Genomic DNA, 25,540 nt, shown 5'->3' on the forward strand with positions numbered 1-25,540 from the left:
TTCATGAATACAAATTCTGCTGTTGATAAAAGTTTCTAGCAGGAAGGAAAAGCAGCAATGTTTCAGTAAATGTCTAAGCATGTATCCTGAATGCAATCATAATGAATGAGGAAACATATTGTACATAAACATCTGAAAGACAAAAATATGACCCATAAAAAATACATCATCAATAACTATAAGCCTAAATAATAATTGCACCACATTCATCACATTTGGAGGCAGGTAAAATATAGGCTAAAACAGAGGACAATATGTTCCTGCTTACAGTGTAAAATGGCCCCTTGCCTGAAGCACATACAGTGTGCCTATGTTGCTCTCTTTTGGTGAATGTGCTGTATTGACACAAATTTCTCTGTGCAACAACTCCAGCTTTAAAAAGATATTTATTCAACTCTGATTCCAAAACTGATCTTACAGAAAACCTTTAGCTTCCAATTTTAATCCTATTAAAATGCTGATTCGTTTTCCATCATTATTACATCTGAGAAAAGGTTAATAATGTAAAAAGTCAGCTGCTCTTGTCCTTGCCTCTGTACCAGGCTTATGTCACAGGCTACTTTAACAAAGTGGCTTAAATACTTTACAATACCTTACCTACGTGCACAAAAACATTAATCAAAAATCTGTATGTTGAAAGGGAAGAATAGTTTTGGAAGAAACATTATGACAAAATGTTTTGGCTTTTTAACATGGCAGCTGTGCTTTACTGCACTGGAGGTTAAGGAAGGAGAAGCACAGGCCAGCAAACAGTAAAGCATTCACTGAAAAACTCGTGTAAATACAGTTGTTTGTGTGTAGTGGCAGAATAAACAGGATGTGAAAATTAAAGCAAATGGATTTGTTCACTTTGTGCTTGTTGAGAGACCCTCATCACAGTTCATAGAGCAGAGACCTTGCACAGCATCACAACACAGTTCCTTCCCACTTTCTATACTATCCTGCATCTCACCCTCAGTGGGCCTTCCTTCCCTCCCTGTCCTCCCAGTTTAAATTCCTTAGCCCACACCTCACCAGTGATATCTCTAGATCCTTGTTTTCCTCATCCGTTGTCCTATTTTGTCTCCTCTGTGTTCGCCTGTTCACTTGTACATATGTTGTGCTATAAAAATATTTAATAGTAATCCCTGTCCTTTCCACCTGGGCTGCACAGAACTGCAGTAATAATGTTTATAACCAATTCTGTATGGTAGTTATACAGAGCCCAGTAACCTTCAGGCTATTTCTCATTCAGGACAAATAATCTAAATTAAAGAGATTAATCCTTAGGGTACACATGGACTTAAGGTACTAAAAGAGGGCAAATACTTTGCTCCATGTTTTTTGTGAAAAATTCTAATCAACAAAGTACAATCATCTTAATTTAAGCACCTAAAATGAAGCTTTCAAACCTATATGCATAAAAATAAGCAAAAATTATTCCTCATTAACATGAGAGAAAACTTATTGGTTCTCCTGGATTTCAATGGCAGAAAATTAAGTTCTCAGCATCTTTAAATCCCCTTTCTCTTACTGAGATTAATTGTGGTGACATATAATTTTAGCCACCACAGTTTGAAAGCTTTGTCCTTCTGTGACTAACAAAGGAACACATAGATTTTGTGTAAGTATAATAAGAATAGCTATTCAAGGACTTAATGATATTTAGAAAAATCTTATCTTTTAACATTTCAGAAAACTATCCATCCCACTTGATCCAGATGCACCCACCTAATCTGTAAATCAAAGAAATCACACACAGAAGTGTGAGGGTAAATCAATGAGAGTTTCTAAACCTCTTTAAAACTTCCCTAAAAATCTGTGGGGAAGCTTGTGAAGTTAAATTGCTGCATCCATACACAAAACAGAGTAATAGCAGGAGAACTGTTGTGACCACACCATTTGATTAGTATTCCCACTACAGCTGCTGCCCCAAGAGTAACTAGAAGTTATACCTAATGCAGATATCATGATGAGTGAAATTTTAAACTAATCATTACATATAAATAGGGAAGAGAGAGATTAATGGAGCCATACTTCAGTCAAATGATTCTGCCAAAGTCATGAATAGTAAGGACATAAACTGAATAATTCATAAACAGTAACACACCTCTGGAGCAGAAGTTGTAGTAGCCGTTTTAACTAATGGCCCAAACGTGTATCTTTGCAACATACAAAAGAATCAAAACAATTGTTTAATTCAGGGTACAGGCAACCAGATAAGCGGTAATAATGGAAACTGGTCTCAAGAGGAACAGAATTAGTGTAAAATCATAGAATCATCAAGACTGGAAAATACCTCTATGATCAAGTCTAAGCATGGCCAAATCTACCACTAAACCATATTTCTAAGGGTCACATCTACATTTTTTTGAATACTTCCTGGGATGATGATTCTGCCATTTCCCTGGGCAGCCTGTCATAATCCTGGGCCACCCTTTCAGTGAAGAAATCTTTCCTAGTATCTGTTATAAAGATGCCCGGTACAATTTGAGGCTGTCTTCCTTTGTCACCTGGTAGAAGAGACTGACCTGCTGCTCTCTCCAATTACCTGCCCTTTCAGGTAATCAGAGAGCCTTTTTCTCCAGGCTAAACACTCCCAAAACAGTAGATATGAAGAGTCATGGGAGAACCCTGAGAAATTATCTGCTACAGCACTTCTCAGCCCCCTCCTCCTTCTCAACCCTAGCATCAGACTGCTGCCCACTTCAGAGTGCCTCAGGGCAAAACCAAGGAGGAGATACCTGGGCTCAGCACAAGGATGAACCTTGTGGATAAGTGTTGGATATCTACACTCCCTGGTCACTTGTTTTCTCAGAGTGCCCTTGCAATTTGTTACACAGTCATAACTTTTGTTTCTCACTTGAACACAGCCTGCCAGCACCACAATGGAAGTCCATGCAGTCACTTGAAGCTAGTCAGAAGACAGTGCTGTTCAAAAGGAAAAGTATGAATTCTCACAATCTAATGCAAAACAATTTTTTTTTATATAAGGTGCAATCTGAGGGCAGCAGAAATGACTTGTAAGATAAATTCCAACACAAGGAGGCACACTTTAAAACCACACTGCAATGTGTACGAACTCATTTTCAAACACTTGACAAGTTTAGGTCTAATGCTTGCTAACAGGGGCAGAGTCTCTGATGTCCACTCATCCTGCCCTGAGCTTGTCAAATCCCTTGCTCCACTGCTGTATCTTTCTAGAAGCCAGTCCCAACAAACTGTCAGGCAATTTTCTACACAACTCCATTGTCTCTTGATCCCCACCCCATACAGCTCACCCCCTGCATGTCTTTCACCGTCCCGCAAGCCAGCTGTAGGGAGCAGAAGAGAAGGCTCTGTACTCTCTTCCAGGTTGCTATATCCATGACCCTTCACAGCTCAGACCAGTCAATTCCTGCTGCTGATCTGAACACCTTAACTGGAATTATTTCAGTTACAGCTGAGCCCAAACATGAACAGAAGGCAGAATTTTGCTGGTTACAGTCCCTTGACACTGCTGATCTATCCGAGAGCAACTTTCTACCACTGAGGCTTTAGGGGTCACACAGATTATTTTGCTTTTAATTTACAATTCATAGAATAAATGCAAAGTTAAACATCAAATGCCAATAACAAATAGTAAGTGGGGAAAAAATATCCTGAAATGCTAAGCTTTAAAAATTCAATGAAAAATAAAAACAAATGGCCAATCAGTGTTTTTGCAATTATTCTAACTTTGATCTTTAAAATCTCCAAGTTGTTTTGTATTCTATTGCTATAAAAATCAAATCATTTTTACAGTTCATAAATACTCAAGTTTGCTAGTTAATTAAATCCTTTTTAGATTTTCCCCCTCTCTTTCAATTTTAATGGAGCAAAAATTTAAGCTTTCAATAGCAAAGTGGAGCAGCATTATATAATTCTTTTAGTTGATGTTCTTAATTGCAATTACTGGTTTAAACTAGAGAACTCCTTTGGGGGCAGCTCAAGAAGGGTTTTTCTTCCTTAACTAGAGCAGTAATTAGAAAATACTTGGCTTCTCTATACCTTTGATAATCTACCTTTTTCTCTTCCAAATAACTGCAAGTTTCCCATATCACTGAGAGGACATGAAGTAGGTTTGCAAGTTAATCCCCAGATTATATCTGACATACTTAGTTCATACAAGTCACACATTAATGACATTTCAGACTCTTGAATAACATTAATATTTTTTGCTGCATTGTAAGATACTAAAAATGCAATTTTCATGTGATGTCACACAACACAAAAAATATAGGAAAAGCAGACTGCTTTTAAAAAGGAGAAAACTTCAGTAAAGCACCTTTGATTTCCATTTTTGTAGGTGTGTCTGACAACTGATTGCACAAAGGCTGCTGGCCCCTCATATTCCACCTGATAAAAAAATCACACACAATTATAATTTCAAAAATCCAAGACAAACACCAAACCACTTACTTGTCATTGATTTGTAGAAAACTACTGCTATCTTAAGAATTGCTTCTCATCTACATAGGGTTATGCATTATTTGATTAAAAAGTGTTAACAGGAATTAAATCTTCCAGAAGAATATTTTCCCAGAAACAATAACTACAAAAAGGCCAGGGTACTTAATACTGGACTTCTCTCTCACTTCGCCTTAGCAACAAGAAAATATTAAGTTGGGAAAAAAATCTCTCCCAACAATTTTGAAGAAAAATATAATAATAATAGTTAAAAACCATCATTAGTAGTGCTAAAGTAATTCCTTCACTGCCACTGCACCACAAAACCTCAGTCCTTTGTGCTGAGGGGCTTGCAGTTGGAACTGGATTATTTCACCAGTGTTTTGAACAAGCAAAACGTGCAGGCTGAGAGAGCCATCCCTGCTCAGAGAGGATCATTGCTTTTACAAGCTTACTCATGCAGACTTAAAAAACAAAAATACAAAGACAGCCCAGTGTCAGAGGAATGGGAGGAAGAAGTTTCTCTGTGGACACAAGCCCTGCTGTTGGAAATGCTGGTTGCAGTGGCTCAGGTGACAGTGCTGGAGGCAGGTGAGGCTGAGCTCAGCACTGGCAGTGTGAGAGCACAGACTCTGCAGTGCCTCTGTGCTTTGCCATGGGTTCCTTTGCTGGCAGATTTACACAGAGTTCCTGAACCAGAAATAATCTCAACACTCAGTAGTTTAAGACCAACATGATCAAAATGTGAAATCCTTTCTCCCCACAGAATAGCAAACCTTGATATTGCATGTTGCAGGTGCACAGACACAAGAAAGGAACATTGCTGGATGGAAGAGGCTCACTAGTAGGTGTATAATGAAAGGAAAGTTGCTTCTGAAAGACATGGCATTTTATTTAAAAATAATAAAATGCAATAGCACTACTCAGGAAAGTACAATTTATCATTGATTAAATAATTAAAGTGTTATACTTCCTGCTGAGGCTCTGCAAGCTGAGCTGCAACTCAGGTAAGGTACAAATTCCTAAATAACAAAAATGCTGACATGACAATACGCAAACTAGAACTACTGGATGTTGTCATCGTTGATACAGAAAAAAATATATACAATTATCCTCCTAGAATGGTAAAACAAGCTATATGGCTGCCAACTCACATAAATGTGTATACCAACTTTATTTACTTGAATTGACTATAATAACCAGTAAAGTTGTCCTCATCATGTTGTTCAGCCTGTACAGGAGAAAAACAATTACTGTGAAATAGATCTAATCACTCTGAAAGCTTGACTGAGAGCCAAGCCTCTTCACAACCTAGGTGTTTCTCAAGCAAGAGTAGATATCCAAATACTTCAGCATTCTAATCCTAAGTAGGTTTTCTATTATCATTAATAATATCTGGATTGGTGTACTTGAAAGAAGATATACAACTCTGCAGAGGTGCTGCAGAGTATATAATCGGATGCCATTTGGGCAACTGAAAGATTTTCTGTAAAAGAGTTGTATTCAAACACAGATGAGAACATATACTTGGATAGTTTGAACACTGTTTCACATCAGAGGACAATTCATATTCCTATTAAAGCTTTTTCCTCAAACCTAGACTTGTTAACATTTGGAAGTTATAAGACGTACAAAACTTACTGTTTCCTCCGTTTGAGTGAGCTGGGAGTGGATGGAAGGAAGGGGAGAATAACTACAAAGTGTCAAGGCTTAGGAAGAAGGGTCTGAGCAACAACTTCCTCTACCACAGCAAACAGCCACCCTGCTCTGACAGCTACAACACATGCAAGAAGGCACCAACAGCTTGGCAGATGGCCAGAACTCCTGCACTTACCCTGCTTTTCAAAAAATTCCCTTGCTACCTATGTTCCCATTATTCACCACTTATGACCAGTACTGTCATACTCAGTGGCACACCTGTGGAGCCAAGCATTTGGCTTCTCGGTCAAAATGCACATCACGGCTGAAAGAAGTTAGGGGTTCCTGTGTTTCAAAACAAAAGCAGAGGCCATGGTGATAGGAGAGGAACACACTGAATCCACTGCAGCTAGAAATAGAGGAAAGCACCAACTCTCTGTCTGGTGTGAGTCAGTTTAGTGACTGGTTAATCTGGCAAACCACCTCACAAATTAACTGAATTAAAGTTTGGAAACATGCTGTCAGGTCCATTTTACCAATACTTGTAGAAGTTATTTTGAGTGCCAGAGGAACATATTTTTCACCATGGCAGTAAGACCAAGTTGCTTCTGGCTGCATAATGTACCGAACACCAAAGCAACCAACAGTGTGACTGAAGTTAAACTGCCCACAGCACACTTGTCTACTACTGAGTCATTTTGATACAGCTACTTTGTTCAGTCTCTGAACCAGAATGAAAGAAACCAGATGGCTTGAATCCCAAGCAATTGTGAAAAAGCATATCACACCCATGAAGAGTACAAACCCTGCATGGGCAGGGAAGAGGCCTGACAGCAGAACACCTGCAAGCACCTAATAGGGCTGAATGGGAAAGGAAAGGGAGGATGGAAGAAAGGCCAACTCTTCCAACACTTACATACGAGATTGCCAATTATTTACCAACATGGTCAGTTTAAAAAAAAAAAAAAAAAAATCCACATCAGGACTGCACAGTGCCCCCCAGTCATTAGTTACCAGAAAGAGCCCAGACTTCTGCACAGGACAATTTGTACTACTTCTTATTGTCTATGTTTAGTTTTTTGACAAATTTAATGCCTTTGAAAGGGACATTGCAAATCAGTTGTTTTACCAAACAAACACTAGAATTAATGAAACGTGTAGCTGTATGTGACCCACAAGTCCCTGGACGAGGAAGCAATGTCAGAGCTGAAAGAAAGCAACTTCAGTTTTGAGTGAGACCATTCAGTGCTCAGCAGAGAGGCGCTTGCACACAAGGGCTGCTCAGGGTGCAGGTGCATTCTCCTGGAAACATATGTTGAATTCTCATATCTGTCTATTCTTGTGCCAGATGCACCTCTGCTGAGTACACTTGCATGTCATTCAGAGGTGTATTTCTCTTTGCAAAGTAAATTAATCCCATTCCTCTTGTGCAATGACAACCAGAGTGATAGTCTGATACCTGGATCAGATCAAGAAATCTGTGCACTACATAGAAGTTTGAGATGCAAGTATTGAATTACTTTTTTTTTTTAATCTTGAAATTGAAAGCTTCTATTCAGAAAATAAGGTCCTCTATGTCCTTCTGATAATCTTCCCAAAGAGACAGTGGATTGTGGGGAGTTTTGTAAGGAACAACTGACAGGGTATAATGATACAAGGTAGTCAGATGACACTGCACCAGTTAGTTAAAAATTAGTTATAGCTTTAAGAGAAACCATCTGTTCTGCCATGGCAGAATTTTCCATAACAGCAAATAATTTCCACAAAGGCGGGCACAAGGAAAACTTCTAATAAGAAACCTTCTCCAGGATAATGTGGGATTTTTTTTTCCTCACCATAGCCCCTTACTTCTTATATCCTTTTTTGGGCTCCAATCTACCTCATGACTGCCACCCTGAGCCTGGAAAGGCAGTGCTGTGCAGTGAGTGCTGACCAACACCCGTGCCGTGGTGCTCAGCAGAGCTGTGTGACAGGAGCTGGGAGCAGCAGAGCTGTGGGGACACAGCAGGAAGGGCGGGCAGGGGTCACTTCCCTGCCCTTCATGACGCTGCTGATAAGTCCTGACAGGGGCTGGCAGAGGGGACCGACTGCTGTGCGGCCACCTGAGCCTCTTGGCATGCTGAGGCGACTCTGGGCACCCGTGTCAGACACCCTTGAAAGCCGGGCAAGGGCTGCACTTCACCCCGTGGGACTAAAAGCAGGCTGACCCACGCACTGGGGCCATAAGCAGTAGCCTTAACTGCATTATTTTATAGCATCTGTGTTGAAAGGAGGGCAATACTCAGTTGAATTTTAACAGTTTTCCTTTCTGCAAAAATGTTGCTTTTTGTTTTAAAGAAGAAATGAGGATATGTTAAAAACATCAAGAATGCATCTGCCTTGATTCCCCACAAGCAGAGTCTTCTGTTCCATATACGTAAATGGTAAAATTACCCCCATTTCCTTAAGAGTCCTAAAGTGCTACAGGTATTTACACACTAACAAAGACTCTTCTATGTTAACAAGAGATTTCAATAATGTAGGAAACTGCACAGAGGTGGCTGGCAGAGAACAAAGAACACAGATGCAGAATAACAACTAACACATGGGAATTTTACCACATACAGAAAAAATTACGAATTTTTTTTAGCAAATGCTGAAGTGAAAGATTTTCAAGTAAGAATGCCATTTAACAGCAAATTATTTCCTCCTGACATTGAAACAGCTTCAAGTTAACAGTTTTAACAATGCATGCCAAGGTAACTTGCAAATACTCATATCTGCTAACATCTGAATTAGATGCTATAACTGTCAATGCAATTCAGTCTTTTCACAGAATTGATTAGGTTGGAAAAGACCTCCAAGATCAAGTCCAAGCTGTGACCAACCACCATGTCAGCTAAAGCAAGTGCCATGTCCAGCCTTTTCTTAAACACCTCCTGGAATGGTGATTCCACCACCTCCCTGGGCAGTCCTTTGCAATATCTAATCATTTCTCTGAAGAAATTCCCACAAATGTCCAACCTGAGTAAACCAGCTTGAGACTATATCCTTGTCCTATCACCAGTTTCCTGGGAGACCAGCCTGACCCTACATCCTCCTTTCAGGGAGCTGCAGAGAGAGATAAGGCCACCCCTGAGCACCCCTTTCTCCGGGCTAAACGGCCCCAGCTCCTTCAGCTGCTCCCCACAGGATTTACCCTCCTGACCCTTCACCAGCTCTGCTGCCCCGCACTGGACACTCTGCAGCATCTCCATGTCCTCCCTGCACAGAGGGGCCCAGAACTGGACACAGCACTTCAGGTCCATTGCCAGTGCCATGTACTGGGGGACAATCACTGTCCTGGTCCTGCTGGCTATGCTGCTTCTCACATAAGCCAGGATGCCATCGGCCTTCTTGGCCTGTGCCAGCTCGTACCGCTGTTGACCAGCGGCCCCAGTCCCTTTCTTTCCAGCCACTGTGCCCCAAGCCTGTGGCACTGCAGGGGTTTGCTGTGACCCAAGGGCAGGACTCAGCATTTCTCTTTGTTGGTCTAGAACGCCTAGACCAGATAAGGAACCTTTTAGATACAATTTTAAACACTGACTAATTTGTTTACTTTTCAGTACAGAGAACCAGCACATAGAGACTAGTCCTTCTATAAGGAGTATAAGACATTCTTTCTAGGCACGACAATAACCCAAGGCAAGGTCTACATTTCAAGTAACATTTCCTCCAACATCATTTAAGTAATGGTTTCAAAAGGGCATTTTCCTTGCTCTGGACCCCCAATAACACGTGAAGTCTTCGTAACTTTTAATGATTGGTGTATCCAGCCCATCTCTGCGCCACTCCTGCACATCCCCGCCCGGGGCGGCTCCCGGCCCCGCTCCCGACTGATTAACTGTGCAAACCGTGTCGCAGGGAATAAAAACTAAACAGGGCGATGTTTTTGACTGCCCAGCAGCAGGGATTCCGGCGGTGCCGCTGCTGAAAAGCGAGGAGCTCGGCCCTGCCCCGCTCCTCTCTGTCCCCGCGCCGGGCGGGCCCGGGCTGCGCCCCAGGCGCGATCCAGGCGCTGGGATACACCGCCACAGAATCCATTACCTCGTGTCAGTCGTGTCCTAGCCGGGTAAGGATCAGCGCTGGCAGCATCCCTCCGTGCTCTGCCGCATCACAGACCGGGCCCGTGGCGCTGCCCTCAGCTCCACGCCCGGCGCTGCCCGAGCAGAGCCCGCACGGCACGGCCGCGATGAGGGGGCCGGACCCGCTGCTCAAAGGCTGCAGGGGCTGCCACAGCAGCGCTGCCAGGAGCCCGAGGCCACTCATTAACACTTACTAGGAGCACTGGTCTGACCACAAGGCAAATTGCTGCTGTTTTGCAGAGGAAAGGGGTAACTGCTTCCACCTATGGCACCACCAGGCTACAGGTGCAGCCCATAACTCACCCGCAGAGCACACACTGGTTCTGAGGAGCTGCAGCAAACTGTAGCATGATGTTTATTGAAGGTATTGATTCACACGTTATTAGGAACACATGACCACTTTAGGAAAGGTTATCAGAAATACAAATACATTAAGTCATGTCAGACATAAACCACCATCTGGTCAGCTTTTGTACATGCTGAATGTATTTTTTTTCTAGATTTGTCCATAGGTATGGTTAGTAGCCCTCTATTTTTGGCAGAGTATTCTGTACAGACCAACCTGGCCCAGCACCGGCACTCGAAAATAGAAATCATATTAAAGTTAAAAAAAAAAAAAAAAAAAAAAAAACATGTGAAGCTCCTATCCTAAAGCTCTGTTCAAGTCTGGCAAGCTAAGCTGGAAGCTGATCTTATCCTTATAGCAAAAAGGAAAATACAATGGAAGCCTCGTCCAAGAAGAGAAAATTTACAGCTTTTATTAGGTGTTACAGATAACCAGAGTATGCTTTAATAGTCACTGTATGGACCAAAAGAGATATACAATTAATGTGAACATACTATATTATGGAACTAGTATTACCACAAAAATTAAAAAGATTTTACCAGACCAAAAGACTGCTTTGATCTGGTAATCTCAAGAGGGTTTTTTATTTGTTTACAAACATTCTTGTTATATATTCTGCAATTCTAGAGCTGAGGCACTACAGCACAGGCATCAAAAATCTCAACCAAATTCCCAGTTTTTATATATCCTAAGACTAAAACTTCTTTAAAAATCATTTCCATACAACTTCAATCTCAAATCTCTTAAGTCTTTTAAATTTGTTTTAAATTGCTGGATATCAAAAAACACTAACATATTTGCTCCTGAGCATAATTAGCCCCCAAATTATTTTTAAAGTATACCTGAAATACATTGATAATTTACAAACACGTTTCAGGGTTAAATGATTCATAAGTACACAAGTCTTTGGTAAATAATAACTACTCTCTTCTTTACTCAGTTAAAAAACTTAATTATTTTTAAATCTAGATTAACTGATTTGTTTAATAATTATTTCTCTAATGAATAAGGCTCACATGGCACAATGCTGAGTGGCATGAATGGCTGTATGTATCAAAACCCAAATGATGTTTCAGGCTACAAATCCTGTTAATACTAGGTTCCTGCTCTGGCTTATTTTGGTTTTGTGCTGTTCAGCCAGCCTCAGAAATCTAGATCTGAATGAGAGCTTTCTAATGAATTAGATTTCCAACATTTAAAAGTGTCAGCAATCTAGAAAATACTGTCCATTGCAAAGGTACATTCTACAGTGGGTACTGGATTGCATGCTAAAAACTACAACAAACCAATTAGTTTAAGTTTGAAATAATACATTACAGCTGCAGTATTTCCTAAAAATGTCTGCTTTACCACTTATGCAGTGTAACAGAAAAACTATGCACTATGCATGCATGTGGAGCTGAGGATGACTGCTTGCTCCCAAAGGAAACCTAAAGGCACAGGATATAGGTCATGTGAATGAAAACCTGGAAACAAACATTGGCTTCCATTTTATTACGAGAATCCAATTAGGAAGTGAATGCCTAAACTGGTATTTTACTGTTTGTGTACCAGATGCTTTCGCTTTGGCTAAAAGATACTATATCATGTCCTTTAAGAAAAATAGCAATATTAAATAGATATTGTTATTTCAAAGGAGAAATAAAAATATGTCTGCTTTAGGTTTGGCTTACAGAGTTTTGGGGTTTATTTTAAACACTTCCAAGAACTGATCAGATTATTTTTGATAACTGTTACAGTTTTACTGTTCTACTATAGTTTTTTAGTTATCTGCTTTGTTAAAGGATAAATTACATTTGAAACAATAAATAATATCATTTACAATAAATAATTTTCAAGTCAAAGTGTTGTACTTACAAAATAATGTAATACTGTAATAGAATCTTCAAGAACAATTCCATTTTATATATTCTGCAGCAAAAATAACATTTCTAGTAGGAAGGAATTACTTATAAACCTAGCAAGATCTACACATTCACATGTGTGTGTAAACAACTTAACAAGGTTTATTATGTTCCCAGAAAGCTATGCTTTTAGAGTAGGTTTTCAGCTAAATTTTATTATAATATGATGGTAGGAAATATATAACAGTGCTTATGTTTAGCTCCATCACGAGTTAAAAAAAAGAAATTGAGTGCTATTATTTACAAACAGCAATTTTCCTTTTACTTCACAAGTGACTGTATCTGTGTGTGAACAAAATGTTAGGGCGAGGCATTCCAGATGAACTGCAGCTAAGTTTGGATGAGGATGATTTCAGGATGAACAGTGTAGGTCTTGGCAATAAATACCTAGAAAGGATATGAAAAATACAGCAAAGTTTACAGACAAAGCAACATTCAAGAGCAAAAGAATTAGTTGTTAAAGTGCCAGACTTTATAATTGCTGAGTGCAGGAAACTCAGTACAGTAAATGCTGTTTATGAAACACAGAGGGCAATAGGCACAAACTAACTCAGAAAAGGAATCTAAACTCTGCTGTAAGAAGATTAAACATTTTTCCAATCCTTCGTGTTTCAAGCCATGAAATAAATAAACAGTGGAATCCTGTGTAAACAACAGAATCCTGTTTAATTTAAACTGGGCAAAAATTGCAAATGACATTAACCATTTTTTAAAAAGTTGGATCATAAAAAAAAAATGATTAAAGACCAAAAAAGATCTTCAGCTTTGGTTTCCAGCTCTAATGCTCTAAGAATAGACATTATCATCACTACTCTAGTAAAGGAAGAAATGATCCTACAACCTAGTAATTCACATCAGTGACTATTTACCTCTTAAATACAGGAAATTCTATAGCTTTTATAGCTTTTATTTCATCTAATAATGCAAACAGTCTTTTATCATATGCCTAATATTAATTCTTAAATATTTTCATGCTGTAATTACATAAAAGTTAATTGTGGAAGTCAATTAAGTGTGCAAAAATAACATCCATATTAAATCAGAATTTCACAATGAATTATATCAATGTTAGGATGGATTAACACAACACATTGTATAAATTATTGCTTAAAAACTGTTGTGCAATTCTAGTGAATCATACTGATTAATGACAAGTTAAAAGACTGGTCAGACTGATCTCACGGATACAAACAGTGGCACTGTGTCAAGGGGAGACAACCTGTATAAGAAAGTGTACACATGTGCTTTGTTAAAACTTGAGAAAAACTTTATCACCAATATATTTTTAAAAGAATTTATGAAAAAGTAAAGTGCCATTTGGAATGGGTTGGAGGTCAACTTGACAGTTCACTATGTCACCAGACTGAGTCCTACCTTTGCTTGATGATACATTAAAAAACTCTCATACTTCCCACATAATATGCCATGACCAATAAGGTCATTTAGCAAGCTGTAAGGACCTAGTGGTAGATTTTATTTTTTTTGTAACACATGTTAATTTATGACTTTTTACACAGTTTGATTTTAGCTAATTTTTTAAGAGACTTTGGCAGTCATATTGTTTTATTTGCTTAGTGTATTTACAGTTAAGAGATAGAATTGAAAAAAAAATTGTGAAGTTATTAAAGAACTCTGTGGCAGTTTTCATTATCTTTTTATCTCTCCCTGTAAAAATAAATTTTCCCAGCTAAAGAGCTATCTATTTTTGAAGTGTGAAAGCTTTAGTTTCCCAAACTTTTGTTTCTGAAACACAAGCAAAATAAAAAATTGGTTTGTGCTCAGAAAAATTAGATTCTCCAAATTAGATTTTATGAAGTCTTGAAAACAGTGACTTCTCATACACTTTTTACATTATACTCTAATATTTTCTTGCACCACACAATTTTATGGAGAGTCAGGAAAACTATTATTAGTAGTGGTAGTGGAGATTCATTAAAAGCAGAAACCTAAGTGAAAAGTGAATTGGTACTGTGGCTCTCCCATTTCTAGAAAAGTAGTTCATTACCCTTACAACTGTGGGCCATAACAGACAAAAGAATTTATTTCCATATGTGTCTTTTATTTCACAAATTCAGAATATCATGGTTAAAAGCATATTGCTGTATTATTTCTAGATGAAACATTTATGGAGACTAATATAAAAACTGTAACTTTAATCAATCAGAGTTGTCCTGACGGTCCATTACTGATATTTAGGATTATAGAGGGCTTAAATTCCTCTAAGCCTAAGAAATTTATTAATAACTTCCATTCAACATCCAAAGAAATACAGAAACTGGAGATGGGAGAAAGTTCTCTTGGACCATCCCTTTCATTGTATTCCAAATGCAAGCCTGTTAACTGAGTACATTAGAGAAATCTGATCAGCTTGAATGGTTTGTGGTTGGTTGATGTAAAATTTTCTGCAGTATTAACAGTAAAGGCAATAAAAACATTGAGATTTTCTAGTCTTAGCTAATCCAAATGACTTTACCATACTCCTGCTATAAGTCAGTAAATGTTAATATTGAATATGACTGGTTTGTGGCTAACATACTTGTATTTTTGCTGTGATCAAACAAATTCAGTTTCTGTTTGGCTTTATGTTAGAGTGTCTTAAGATCCACATGTCAATAATGCATGGGTCCAGTATATCAAATAACTAATCTGAAATATATCAAGTAAGCAATTAAGTCATAAAATAAATTTAACAGATAATATATCAAAAATTTTCACATAATACTTAACTCATAAAGCCCTTCTATGTAACAATATATTTAAGATATTTTATATAAACAAAGCATTTGTAATTTTATATACACAATAATTAAGATGGGATAGAATTTGCATCCCAAGTAAGTTAAAACTGACATTTAATTCTCTATCTGTGACTGTTTAATTGCAAATTGCTGACTGCCACAGTTGGAGCATTCTCAGTAATCCCTATACTGATAATATTATAACCCCTATTGTATCCAGTTGGGGAACTAAACCAGCCAATGGAGAATCAGGTAAGTGCCAAATAATTCTTTTACTATATGATGCTGTTTTGCAAGTTTTGAAAATATCCATAAGATGGAATAAAAAACCTTTTGATCCATAGGTTTTGGAAATCAACTTTGCAAAACTGTGCAATACAGTAAATCAGATGGCACTTACCTGACCCTTGGCTGGAGCTGTGCCCCTAAAGCATCCCACTGCGAATGTGAAGCCAGAAGTGTCTGACATGTTAGGGTACCTCTAGGAATGCAAATCTGGAAACAGTGACTTTGAGGGATCTGAGAAGGGGAAGAAAGGAGATTTTCAGTTCACTTTATGGAAAGCCTTTGCTGCAGCTAATTAAGCAGTAGGCAATCAAGAGTTTTATAAGTGTACTTTCCCACAAGATGTGTATGTCAAGTTTTCTTTTGGTAGCACTTCATGACTGAGGTAGTGAGATTGGAATGACTGAAAGTCAGGATCAAGGGAAATGTTGGTGAGTTTGCTGGGGGTTTTTTCCTTAATTACAGAGGGAACCAAACTTAGAGAAAAGTTTAGTGGTAGCAACATGAACTAAAATCTGTTTCAGCACTATCCTTTATGCGCATCATTTAGGAGGAGAATATTCAAATTTATACCTTGTATCATCCCAGTGGTGGCTCATCCCAGTTGGGGATCCTCTTGAATCCGATGACTGTTTGTAAACTACCAGCAGGCAGTATTTACAAAGCTGTACTATTCGTTGGCAGCACTGCAGTTGCTCAGGAGTCACTGCCTCTGAGCCTTTACTGAATATGGTTTCCCAAGAGCTCCTATTACAGAAAAAGAAACAAATTCATGGTCTCTGTCACAAATTGCAATCTTTACTGCTTTGTATCAGATTTAACAACAGAGGAACAAGAGAAAAAGCACAACCTTGCATGTGTACAGGAAAGGTTTATACTATTTAACACAAATAGTGGCAGATGCTGAGTCCAAAGCACAAAGAAGTTAATCTTTATATGAGAAATGTCCACTGCCATTTTTCATTTGGTTTGTTCCCCGATGTGTTTACAGAGCCATTACTTAGGTTTAGCACAGAGTTACTGTCACAAAATTGTATACCTGTCTTACAACAGGAATAACATAAAACACTTATTCTTTTTAACCACCTGAATGAAATTATGATATAAAAGGAATTAATAAAATTAATACATTATTTCAAATGTCCACACAGCATAATAATACTTCTATTTTAAGTACAAGATACTAAGAAACAAATATGAAATTAATTTACAGGAGATTAGTATGTGCTCTGCTTCCTTATCCAAAACTTTGTATGAAGAGAGTCTCTCAGTTCACTCATTCAAATACTGCTTATTATTTCCTCTGGTCACATGGGGTTGGTTATCTACAAATAAGTGTAACTTGCAAATCACATCTATAGAAAAATTCTTTTTGTTTTCTTAAGAAGCCATTTTTCTTTGGGGAAAAAAAAACAAAACAAGGCTTACCACAGCAATATAAACCAGGTGTGTTTCATCACAGAAGACAACAGTAGTTCTTTGCATACACCTCAACATTCTTGTTTGTGCAAAATTCTAACCAAATTATAGATCATTCAATCTGTTTTAAAAGGCAACATGGTGCTTGTGAAGACTTCTTTGGACAAAATTATTATCCAGTAGCACAGATGGTTTGTAAGCTTGAGCTTTTTTGTTTGTGTATGAAAGAAGCACTTCACAGAGTGAGGAAAAATTGCTGCATCTGGCTTCAACATAGCATCCAGGCCAATTTAGCCTTGCCCACAGAGAGCAGCAGTAGATTTCACAATGCCAATGTAGAAAGTTCATCCTTAAAACAACATCACAGAACCAGCAAGCTCACTCCTGCCTAGTAAGATTTTTTCAAAAATGCTGGGCAGCATTTCAACGTGAGGGTGATGAGACACTGGCACAGGTTGCCCAGTGAGGCTGTGGATGCCCCAACCTTGGCAATGTTCAAAGCCAGGCTGGATAAGGCCTTGAGCAACCTGGTCTAGTGGGAGGTGTTCTTGCCCATGGCTGGGGGCTGGGACTAGATAATCTTTAAGGTCCATTCCAACCCCTTAACATTGTACACATCAATGATTCTATGATTAGGATGGAATTGAGACCATTAATGACTAATAACTAAAGATGAGCTGTATTTATAACTAACTTATTTGTCAGCCTGGCTCCTCTGTCTAGATAGCATGAAAACATTCAGTCCTGCAGAATTTTCACTGTGAACATAAATTTCAATGATGCAAGCATTTGTCCTTAATTATCATTCATACAATTGTTTAAGAAGTATTGTTTGTATACATCGAAACTGCTTAATTTCACAAACTGAATAATCATAGAATCATTTAGATTGGAAATGATCTCTTAAGATCATTAAGTCACACTACTGCTTTTCTTTGATATATTTTTTCTCAGTTGTTTTCTATTTGGGAACTGTCCACATGTATTTTTATATAGAAATTAATCTATTGTCTTCAGTGTTTCCACATAAGGTCATGTTGGTAGAAAGCTGCAAGATGACAGTCTAAGTACTACATTCATTCAACAGATTCACATTGCTACATATAATTATATTATAATTCACTCCATAAAACTAGAAATACTACAGAAGAAACTTTCCTGATAAATTCCTTAGGTTCTGGACTTTGTGATAACTTTTCTATAGTTAAGAGGCATTTTTTCAGTGACAAATAATATATGGCCTCCTGCAATCATGGCTGACTATAAACTAGTGCTATGTAGTTACCCTAAAAACAAAAGCTGGGATTTGGAAACATAAACACGAATTTTAAGGAACTTTTATATAAATGTGCCTGTGCAACCTCCTCCATATGTTAGACAGGTTCAGTTTATTCTCCATTATACTGCAATCAACAGGGATCAGAATTCTGTTTCCTAAGTTTAACTGGTTATGCTGAAACTTCAGCTTCTGTACATCAGTAAGAAATTACAGACTCCTGACCAGATACAAAAAAGAGCATTATACTGGATTGTGCAGTGTGGTCAATTATGTGTTATTCTTTTTATAACCATCTGAAGTCCACTGGTTCTTCTAGTTTTCTTCTATTAGTTTTAATTGTTCATTATACAGTAAAAAAAGTGAACCTTTATGAAACAATCTACATCACCTTTTTTTCACAGAGATTTTCTTTGTTCTTTCTTTTCATTAAAATAGCACATACCTAGCAGAGATCTAACCAACAAGAGGAAACCTTAATGCCATTAGCTCCACTCGTCTCCCAGGACATCTATCTTACAAATAGTGAACATACTACACTCCTTAACGCATTTTCATATAGTAATGTTGTTTCTGAATCAGCACATTAATACCCCTTTCCCAATATGTTTCTCCAGATTCTACAATGCCCTATGCTTATTCCAATCTGTTCTTTAAAATGGCACAAATGAACTCTTGAGGAAGAGTGATGAGAAGTTGGCCTCTGCTACAGAGGTGCTGTCATGAGTTCTCAGTTGTGTGTTATGGGGCAAGTAGGATGCTTGTAACTGAATAAACAACATACTGGCAAAGTGCAAAAGCCTTTTTGTTTTCTTCCATGAATTCTGTATTATCTGTAACGAGTGTATTACATAGAGCGATTGCTACACATACTGGATATTTATATATTATTTATATATTACTTTTACATTATTTTTAGAATCTTTCATGTAACAACTCCTCTTACAAGGAACTGGGTCCTTGTCAAAGAATAGCTCCACTTATAATACTTTATGACAACAAAAGAATTGAGTTTGTACTCAAGACTTCACACACTTCTGCTAGCATGAATAAAAGAAAAATTAGTAAAGAAACAGCTTGCCCAACAACAGGCCTTCAGCAATAAGAAGATGATGGTAAAAGATCTGTTGATCTTTTGGACCCCTCAGATCCCTCTTTTTCTTGTTATCCATTTTTTTGGGAAACAATTAACAAGGGTAATGTGCAAGTACTCCACATACATGTGAACAACATTTTGACTTGATTCCTCTGTACGTACAATATCCAGCAGCATACTAATTGTTGTAGTTAATTTTCAATACATCTCTTAGAACACCTTATGCAAGCTAATAAAACCCCCTCCCATTTTTTATACATTTTACATACTAACAGAGAAAAATTCATTTTTGTATGCAATATATTTCTTATTTGTAATGTATTCTTATTTTATTAATAAATTGGTGGGTGGGAGGAATTGTTTAATGCCCTTGATGTGATCCCCCAAATTTCTATTTCTTCCAATGCCTTTAACTTCAGGAATGTAGACTCTGAAGTGTAGGTTATTAAACTTATTTATATGTCCAGATCTTTTCTTCACTGTAGAAAATTTGTATTTGCTACCCAAACCAAAAATACCTGCTTAGGTGGACATTTCATACTCTGCATATACTTAACTTTCTACCAGTATGGGAAACAGTGAATGTAATCAAGCACAGAAATTTGAACTGTTTATTAGTAAATCACAGAAGTGACATTGCATCTGGTGTGAGATGTCAGCTGCACTTGTGACTGAACTCTCCTTATGAGTCTGGAGATACAATGATTTCTGTTGATGGCAAGTCCACGTTTGACTCAGTGGTCTGGCCTTAAAATCATGCACCATCCAGTAAAAGAGTTGACTTAAGGCTGAATTATTTTGAATATCAGATTTTTTCCTTAGATTATTCCATTTGTAAATACATTACTAAATATTTGATTCCATTTCTGAAAAGATTGGCCTTGCTTGCTAAATTTAATTCTACTATGTATCTTAAGGTGCTTTTAAAACAAGTTCAATGTATTACATGATTCTTGTGAATGAAAATGAGCAAAAAAGTATGCCAGCATTGATTTTAAATTTGAAGTTATGAAGAAGAAGAAAAGAAAATTTGGCTTACCCTGAATTACAGAAACAGTTCCATAGGCCCTGACCATGGCTCCAAAGTAAGCGATTAAATACACGGTTAAAAAGCCGGTAGAGATGTAAATTTTCAATGTCTGGAGCTTTCCAGACATGGTGTAGAATTGCTCGGACACTTGTCCTGACTATATCCAAAACCTAGGAAAGAGCATTCCAAGTAAATCAAAGACATTTTGCAAAACCAAAACCCCGCGGATAGCTGATGCCCTGCACCCATCCAGACAGCCATCCCTATACATATGACTGCATGCATTCCTACAGAGATCTGGGGGTTCATTTCTGTTCATTAGCATTCATCAGCTAACTTCTACTATATGTTCTTTCTGCTAGTAACATTTTGCAAAGCCAAATCAAAGTATTTTATTTTTATTACAGAAAGGTTCATTTCTGGTTTTTTCAGTCTGTTCGATACTAGCTCGTTTTAATGACAGACAGGGTAGAAAGAAAAAAAATTGACACAATTAAAGACTAGAAGCAACTTAATTAACCCAAGTATTGTATATCTTCTTTTTCCACTCCCTTGTAAAATACAATCTATTTTATAAAGAACTAAAATGTCCTGAAAAACTACAGACTGCCTTTGGTTTAATGTTTGTTTAAGCTCAGTGTTACCCTGGATCAAACCATAGTAGTGTACCTGGCAGGAGACAGTGTAGTGAAATCAGTAAGTAAGAAAATAACCAGCAAGATATTTAAAATAGAAATATTTATAGACATGCCATGGATTTCTTACATACAGACTACATTCAAATGCAAGAGCATAAAGGCTGAGCTGCATTCAGGACAGTGCTAGACAGCTGCACATCCAACTTACCAGAGTCCTGGATACCTTTGCACATCCCACTGAACTGGGGCATGGAAGGAAGGTGGGATTCATTGTGCCTGCTTTTAAATATCTGGATGTTCTCTTAACTCAGACCTCTCTGTTCCCTTCATAATCCCTGGAGAGAATCAAACTCCAGAGTGTCTTGGATTCTGTTTATTTCAATACTATCAATAAGCCTGGGAATAGTTTTGTGACCAAAGTCCCATATTGACACTCTGAACAGTGTAAAATCTGTACTACAAAAAAAGCCTACGGTGCACATAAACTATCAACAAAAAAGCCAGTTAAATCCATGAAATTTCCTTTACAGGAAACACCCTCTGCCTCTTTTGCATAACAGCACCTTCCAAAAAACCAATTAGACTCAAGTGGGTGGTAAACAGATGGAGGTATTTGCTAATTTGGTATAAGATTTTATAAATTAGAAGGTACAATGCTTTCCCTGGAATCTTTCAGATGTGTAGGACAAACTGATTCACATGGTGAATTGTGGTTCTCAAAAGGTGAAAGAGATTTAGTAGAACAGTAAAGTATGGAAGAATGGTGTGGAATTGAAATTTTTAGGTCCTACATAAAAAACTGTTGTTCATAAATTGTCTGACAATTGAAGGAAACAAAGCTGAAATAAAATGCTTGCAATAGCACAAGGAAGCTATGTAGTATGCCTAATGAGCAGAAAATCTATAGATACCTAATAATGAAAGCCTTGATGAAATATGGGGTTTTTTCTATGCTATTTAAACTCTTTTTGAAGACTTGGGATTAGTCTGCAAGCACAGGTCTTGCAGTAATTCCATGCACATAATAATCCAAAGTAAATACAACACTGTCCTCTCTGTTGAGAATCTTTATGAATGCAGGTGTCTAACACACTAAAACCCACACCCATGGCCTTGTCCCCTCAAAGAGTCAGATAGAAAGTGTAAGATATTAAAATCTGAGGGTGCTGATCTTTTTTAGTAACAGCAGGAGCTAAAGTCAGGATTTGGACTGTCCCATGTCTGTAGAACAGGCCCAGACTTTCAGACACTTCCTTAGCAGCATTAGCCTTCATGCTTCTGCTTCCCAAGCCCTTTTCCTTGGGTCTCACCTGTCCAAGGCATTTGCACACACAGGGCCAGTATCTCTGGTCAAACACACAACTGAAACAACTTAATCCCTAAAGCACATAAGGATCAGCCCTACATTTCTTTGCAATGTTACACCAACTAATAGTATCTCCCTGTGTGAAAACGAACAATTGCACCCTGTATAGACTCTCTCACTAGTCCAAAAGACATGAACTAAGAACAATGATGCCAATGTAGAGCTTTTTCTTTTACTGTAGTACCTGGAGTTGAAGAAAACTAAGAACTGAACATCTTAGAGCAAGCCACAGGCTGCCAGGTACTCTGGAAAAAAAATCTTTCTTGCTGTTTTTACTGTGCTGATATTGCCAATATGCCAGAGCAGGAAATGTGTCAGTTAATTGCCCTTAGTTTGCAAACATGGCAAAAAAAATCATCCATTTAAGAAATGAGACAAGGCCTTGCACAATTGCTGGAACTTCATGAAACCTACATCTTCATTTTTCTAAGTTAATTTCCCTAGCTTGCCTTCATCTTTCTGTTTAATTTACATCATTTACTTTAACAAAACAAATTATCTAGGTATAACAGAACAAGATGTTATGAAAGGGCACATTCAAAACTCTCTGGTAACCATCAAAACACTTTTAAAGAAATTATGTAGTGATGCAACATGAAGCAGTCGTAAGTCCTCCCATACAAAAATCTCTTTTTCTTGAAAGTCTCAGAGGTTAAATTTCTTTTTAACATGAATTGATTTAATTGGTTTACTCTCAACTTAGTTCTGAATGCCTCCTGTACCCACGCTGTTATGCCAGAATATTACACACTAAGAATATAAGAGCAAGTTTAATTTTTCTGTATCATGTTGAGTAAGTGTTAAGCAAGTACAGCTGTCAGGGGTGAACATTGTGAAATCTAGTACTTTGCCCAGGTATTTTCTTCTTGTGTGTTAGAATTTCCCAGTAAGTAAGAGTGAAGGGGACTGAGATTCTGTTTTGTATTTCACAGAGTTGCAAAAAGTACCTTTGAGACAGATTCCTTACTTGCATAAATATTCTCCACCTTGCTCATTTCTCCTTCACCCACCTCATTGGAATATAAAACATACTTCTTTCAAATCAACAAAAGACATTTGGCAGTTCTCAGCTGCAATGTCATTGTCAAAGTTAATCCGTTTTTATAAACTACCCTTCTAAGAATAACTATCTGATTGCTTGAAGGGATTGAGGTTAAAAGCAGTTTAAAAAAAAAGGCAAATCATTTCCAGTGCAAGCAAAGATGAAGGGCTCACTAGTGCTTCAGGAATTATAAGTCTCCTAAAGTTGTAAAAGATGTCCTCACAAGAAGAGCAAAAAGTCCAGATTTCTGATTGTGCAGTTTTTGCAAGTAACAACCTGGCACATCAATCTCTGTCATCCTGACTTTGTACATGTGCCCTTGGTTTAACATGACTGACAGTCAAATAAAGGGCAGAGCCACCCTCTGTTGGAGGCTTTCTGAAATAATGCTTAAAGGAGAAAATTCTTTGCTTGGTAGGTCCATTTTTTATTCAACATGATGTATTCTAATACTGTGGGTCAAATACTTGAACAGCCAAGTAGAGTATCACTGCCTCTAATGGAGTTTTAATATGCCTGGTCTGAAACTGCTGACTGGTGAAGCTCTTATCAATCAAATCTGCTGAGTGAATGCCCTTCCAAGAATGGTAGCTAGAATTTAGGTATTTAAGTACTAAGCATTTATTTGTTTGCTTTTTTTTTCAGCAGACTAATTTTTTGAGAAATTGATTTTTAAATTATAATCCACAAAAATCATGCTTCTCCAAATATGAAGCAAGAAAATGTTCTATAATAGAATTAATATATATCTATGCTAGTATCAATAGCCAATATTTTGGTATCTCAAGTCACTCCCAGCTACTGCTTAACACCTGTAGAAACACTGCTATGCGTCTACTTTAAATGACCTTCTGAAAATGAATTATGCCACTTACTTTTCGTTGCTTTGCTGAATCCAGTTTTACCAACCAATAGGATGACACTTTTGTTTTATGATACTTCCAATTTTCCATAATCTGTGGTCATTGTAAAAAACAAGATAAAAAATACACATGAAAACAACTGAAAGATGGTCTTTCAATCGCGAGCGCTCCGAACCCTTAAAAATGAGAGCATCCTAAAGACTGCCATGAGTAGTTTCCTCTAAAAGTTTTTCTAAGAGAAATAGCAAAATATTTGCAAATTTATGTGGGGCAACATTTTCAAAGATCTGTGCGATGCTTCAGTTTAATACTACCCTCTTTTCCACCTGATTCTGACAATCATACACTACAAAGCAGTTAGAAAGTTGTCTTGACTGACTCGGCTCAGATTTTTCGAGAGTAGTAAGTTCAATAATATATAACTGCTGATCTATTTAAATAGTGAGGTGTTTTGCTGCTTATGGGACATTAGACATACCTGGAAATTATCCTTTCTATTAATAGTCATATATGAACTGCAACCCTCTCCTTTCACAAAATAAGTGATACCAAAATAGCTCAAGATGTCAACATACATTTTTATTCTCATTTTTTTATTTAGTCTTTCTGCTCTACTCCAGACCTTCAACAAGTTCTGTCTCACCAGCACTCATTTTCGTCCATGATGAACTATTTCCCATCAGGAACTGGCTGTGGCCAGCCGAATTTTCAGAGCTGTGCCACAGGAGGGTGCGGGGCTCCCCAGGCTGGTGCTGTGTGAGGAAGCACCGGCAGATGGAGCGCTCGCAGCCCCACACAGAGCTGCACACTCAGAGCATCAGGGACAACATTTAATGAGCCACTGTAGCTCTGCCTCTGAAAACCCAGTCTGCTGGGGGTGAATACTGCCTTCCACCATCACCAAACCAACCATCATTACAGAAGAATTCCCACTCACTCCAAGGTAGCTGCAGAGATTACTAGAAACATAATCAACACTCTGGAAGCTCACAGAGCTCAGGACATTTCTGGCCAGATAATAAATCAGATTAATTTTAACACATCAGGGACTGTGCTCACTACATCAGAGCACAGGTGTTAATTTGAATCCTTTAATTTTTCCTCTAAACTTTTTTCTTCTTCATCCTATTAGCTTCTTTGCATTAAACATTTACATTATTTAGACAGCATGCAATTTCTGCTTATATATATTAATACTAAGTATTGGGGTTTAATTGACCTTTAGTTCAGCATTTTGTCATGTCTTTATATCAAACTACAAGGCTCAGGACAACATTAGATAGAGAAAGGCTAATTTAGTAGACTACAAGAGCCAAAAAGCACATGACTGGTGCTCTTTATGACCCTCAGACCTCCATTCTGCCTGCAGTACACCATTCTGAGCTCTCT

General features: G+C 37.8%; 1 protein-coding gene across 5 annotated transcripts in view; it reads right to left on the reverse strand.

Moving 5' to 3' along the window:
- Positions 1–10,880: 10,880 nt before the first annotated feature.
- The window catches only part of TTLL7 (tubulin tyrosine ligase like 7), a 66,657-nt gene continuing 51,997 nt past the window's right edge, over positions 10,881–25,540 (reverse strand). For 3 of the 5 annotated variants that reach the window (XM_033067049.2, XM_033067050.2, XM_033067051.2), the window contains 4 exons: positions 24,164–24,244; positions 20,252–20,412; positions 15,995–16,168; positions 10,881–12,785 (listed from right to left, as the gene is read on the reverse strand). In XM_033067049.2, the coding sequence (XP_032922940.1) occupies positions 12,665–12,785; positions 15,995–16,168; positions 20,252–20,412; positions 24,164–24,244 (537 nt within the window). In that variant the 3' untranslated portion in view covers positions 10,881–12,664. Of the gene's footprint in view, positions 12,786–15,536; positions 15,656–15,994; positions 16,169–20,251; positions 20,413–24,163; positions 24,245–25,540 lie in introns of all 5 variants that reach the window. The other 2 variants (XM_033067052.2, XR_004418648.2) reach the window with 2 other exon arrangements.

This window comes from Catharus ustulatus, chromosome 9 (assembly GCF_009819885.2).
Source record: "Catharus ustulatus isolate bCatUst1 chromosome 9, bCatUst1.pri.v2, whole genome shotgun sequence".
Taxonomy (NCBI): domain Eukaryota; kingdom Metazoa; phylum Chordata; class Aves; order Passeriformes; family Turdidae; genus Catharus; species Catharus ustulatus.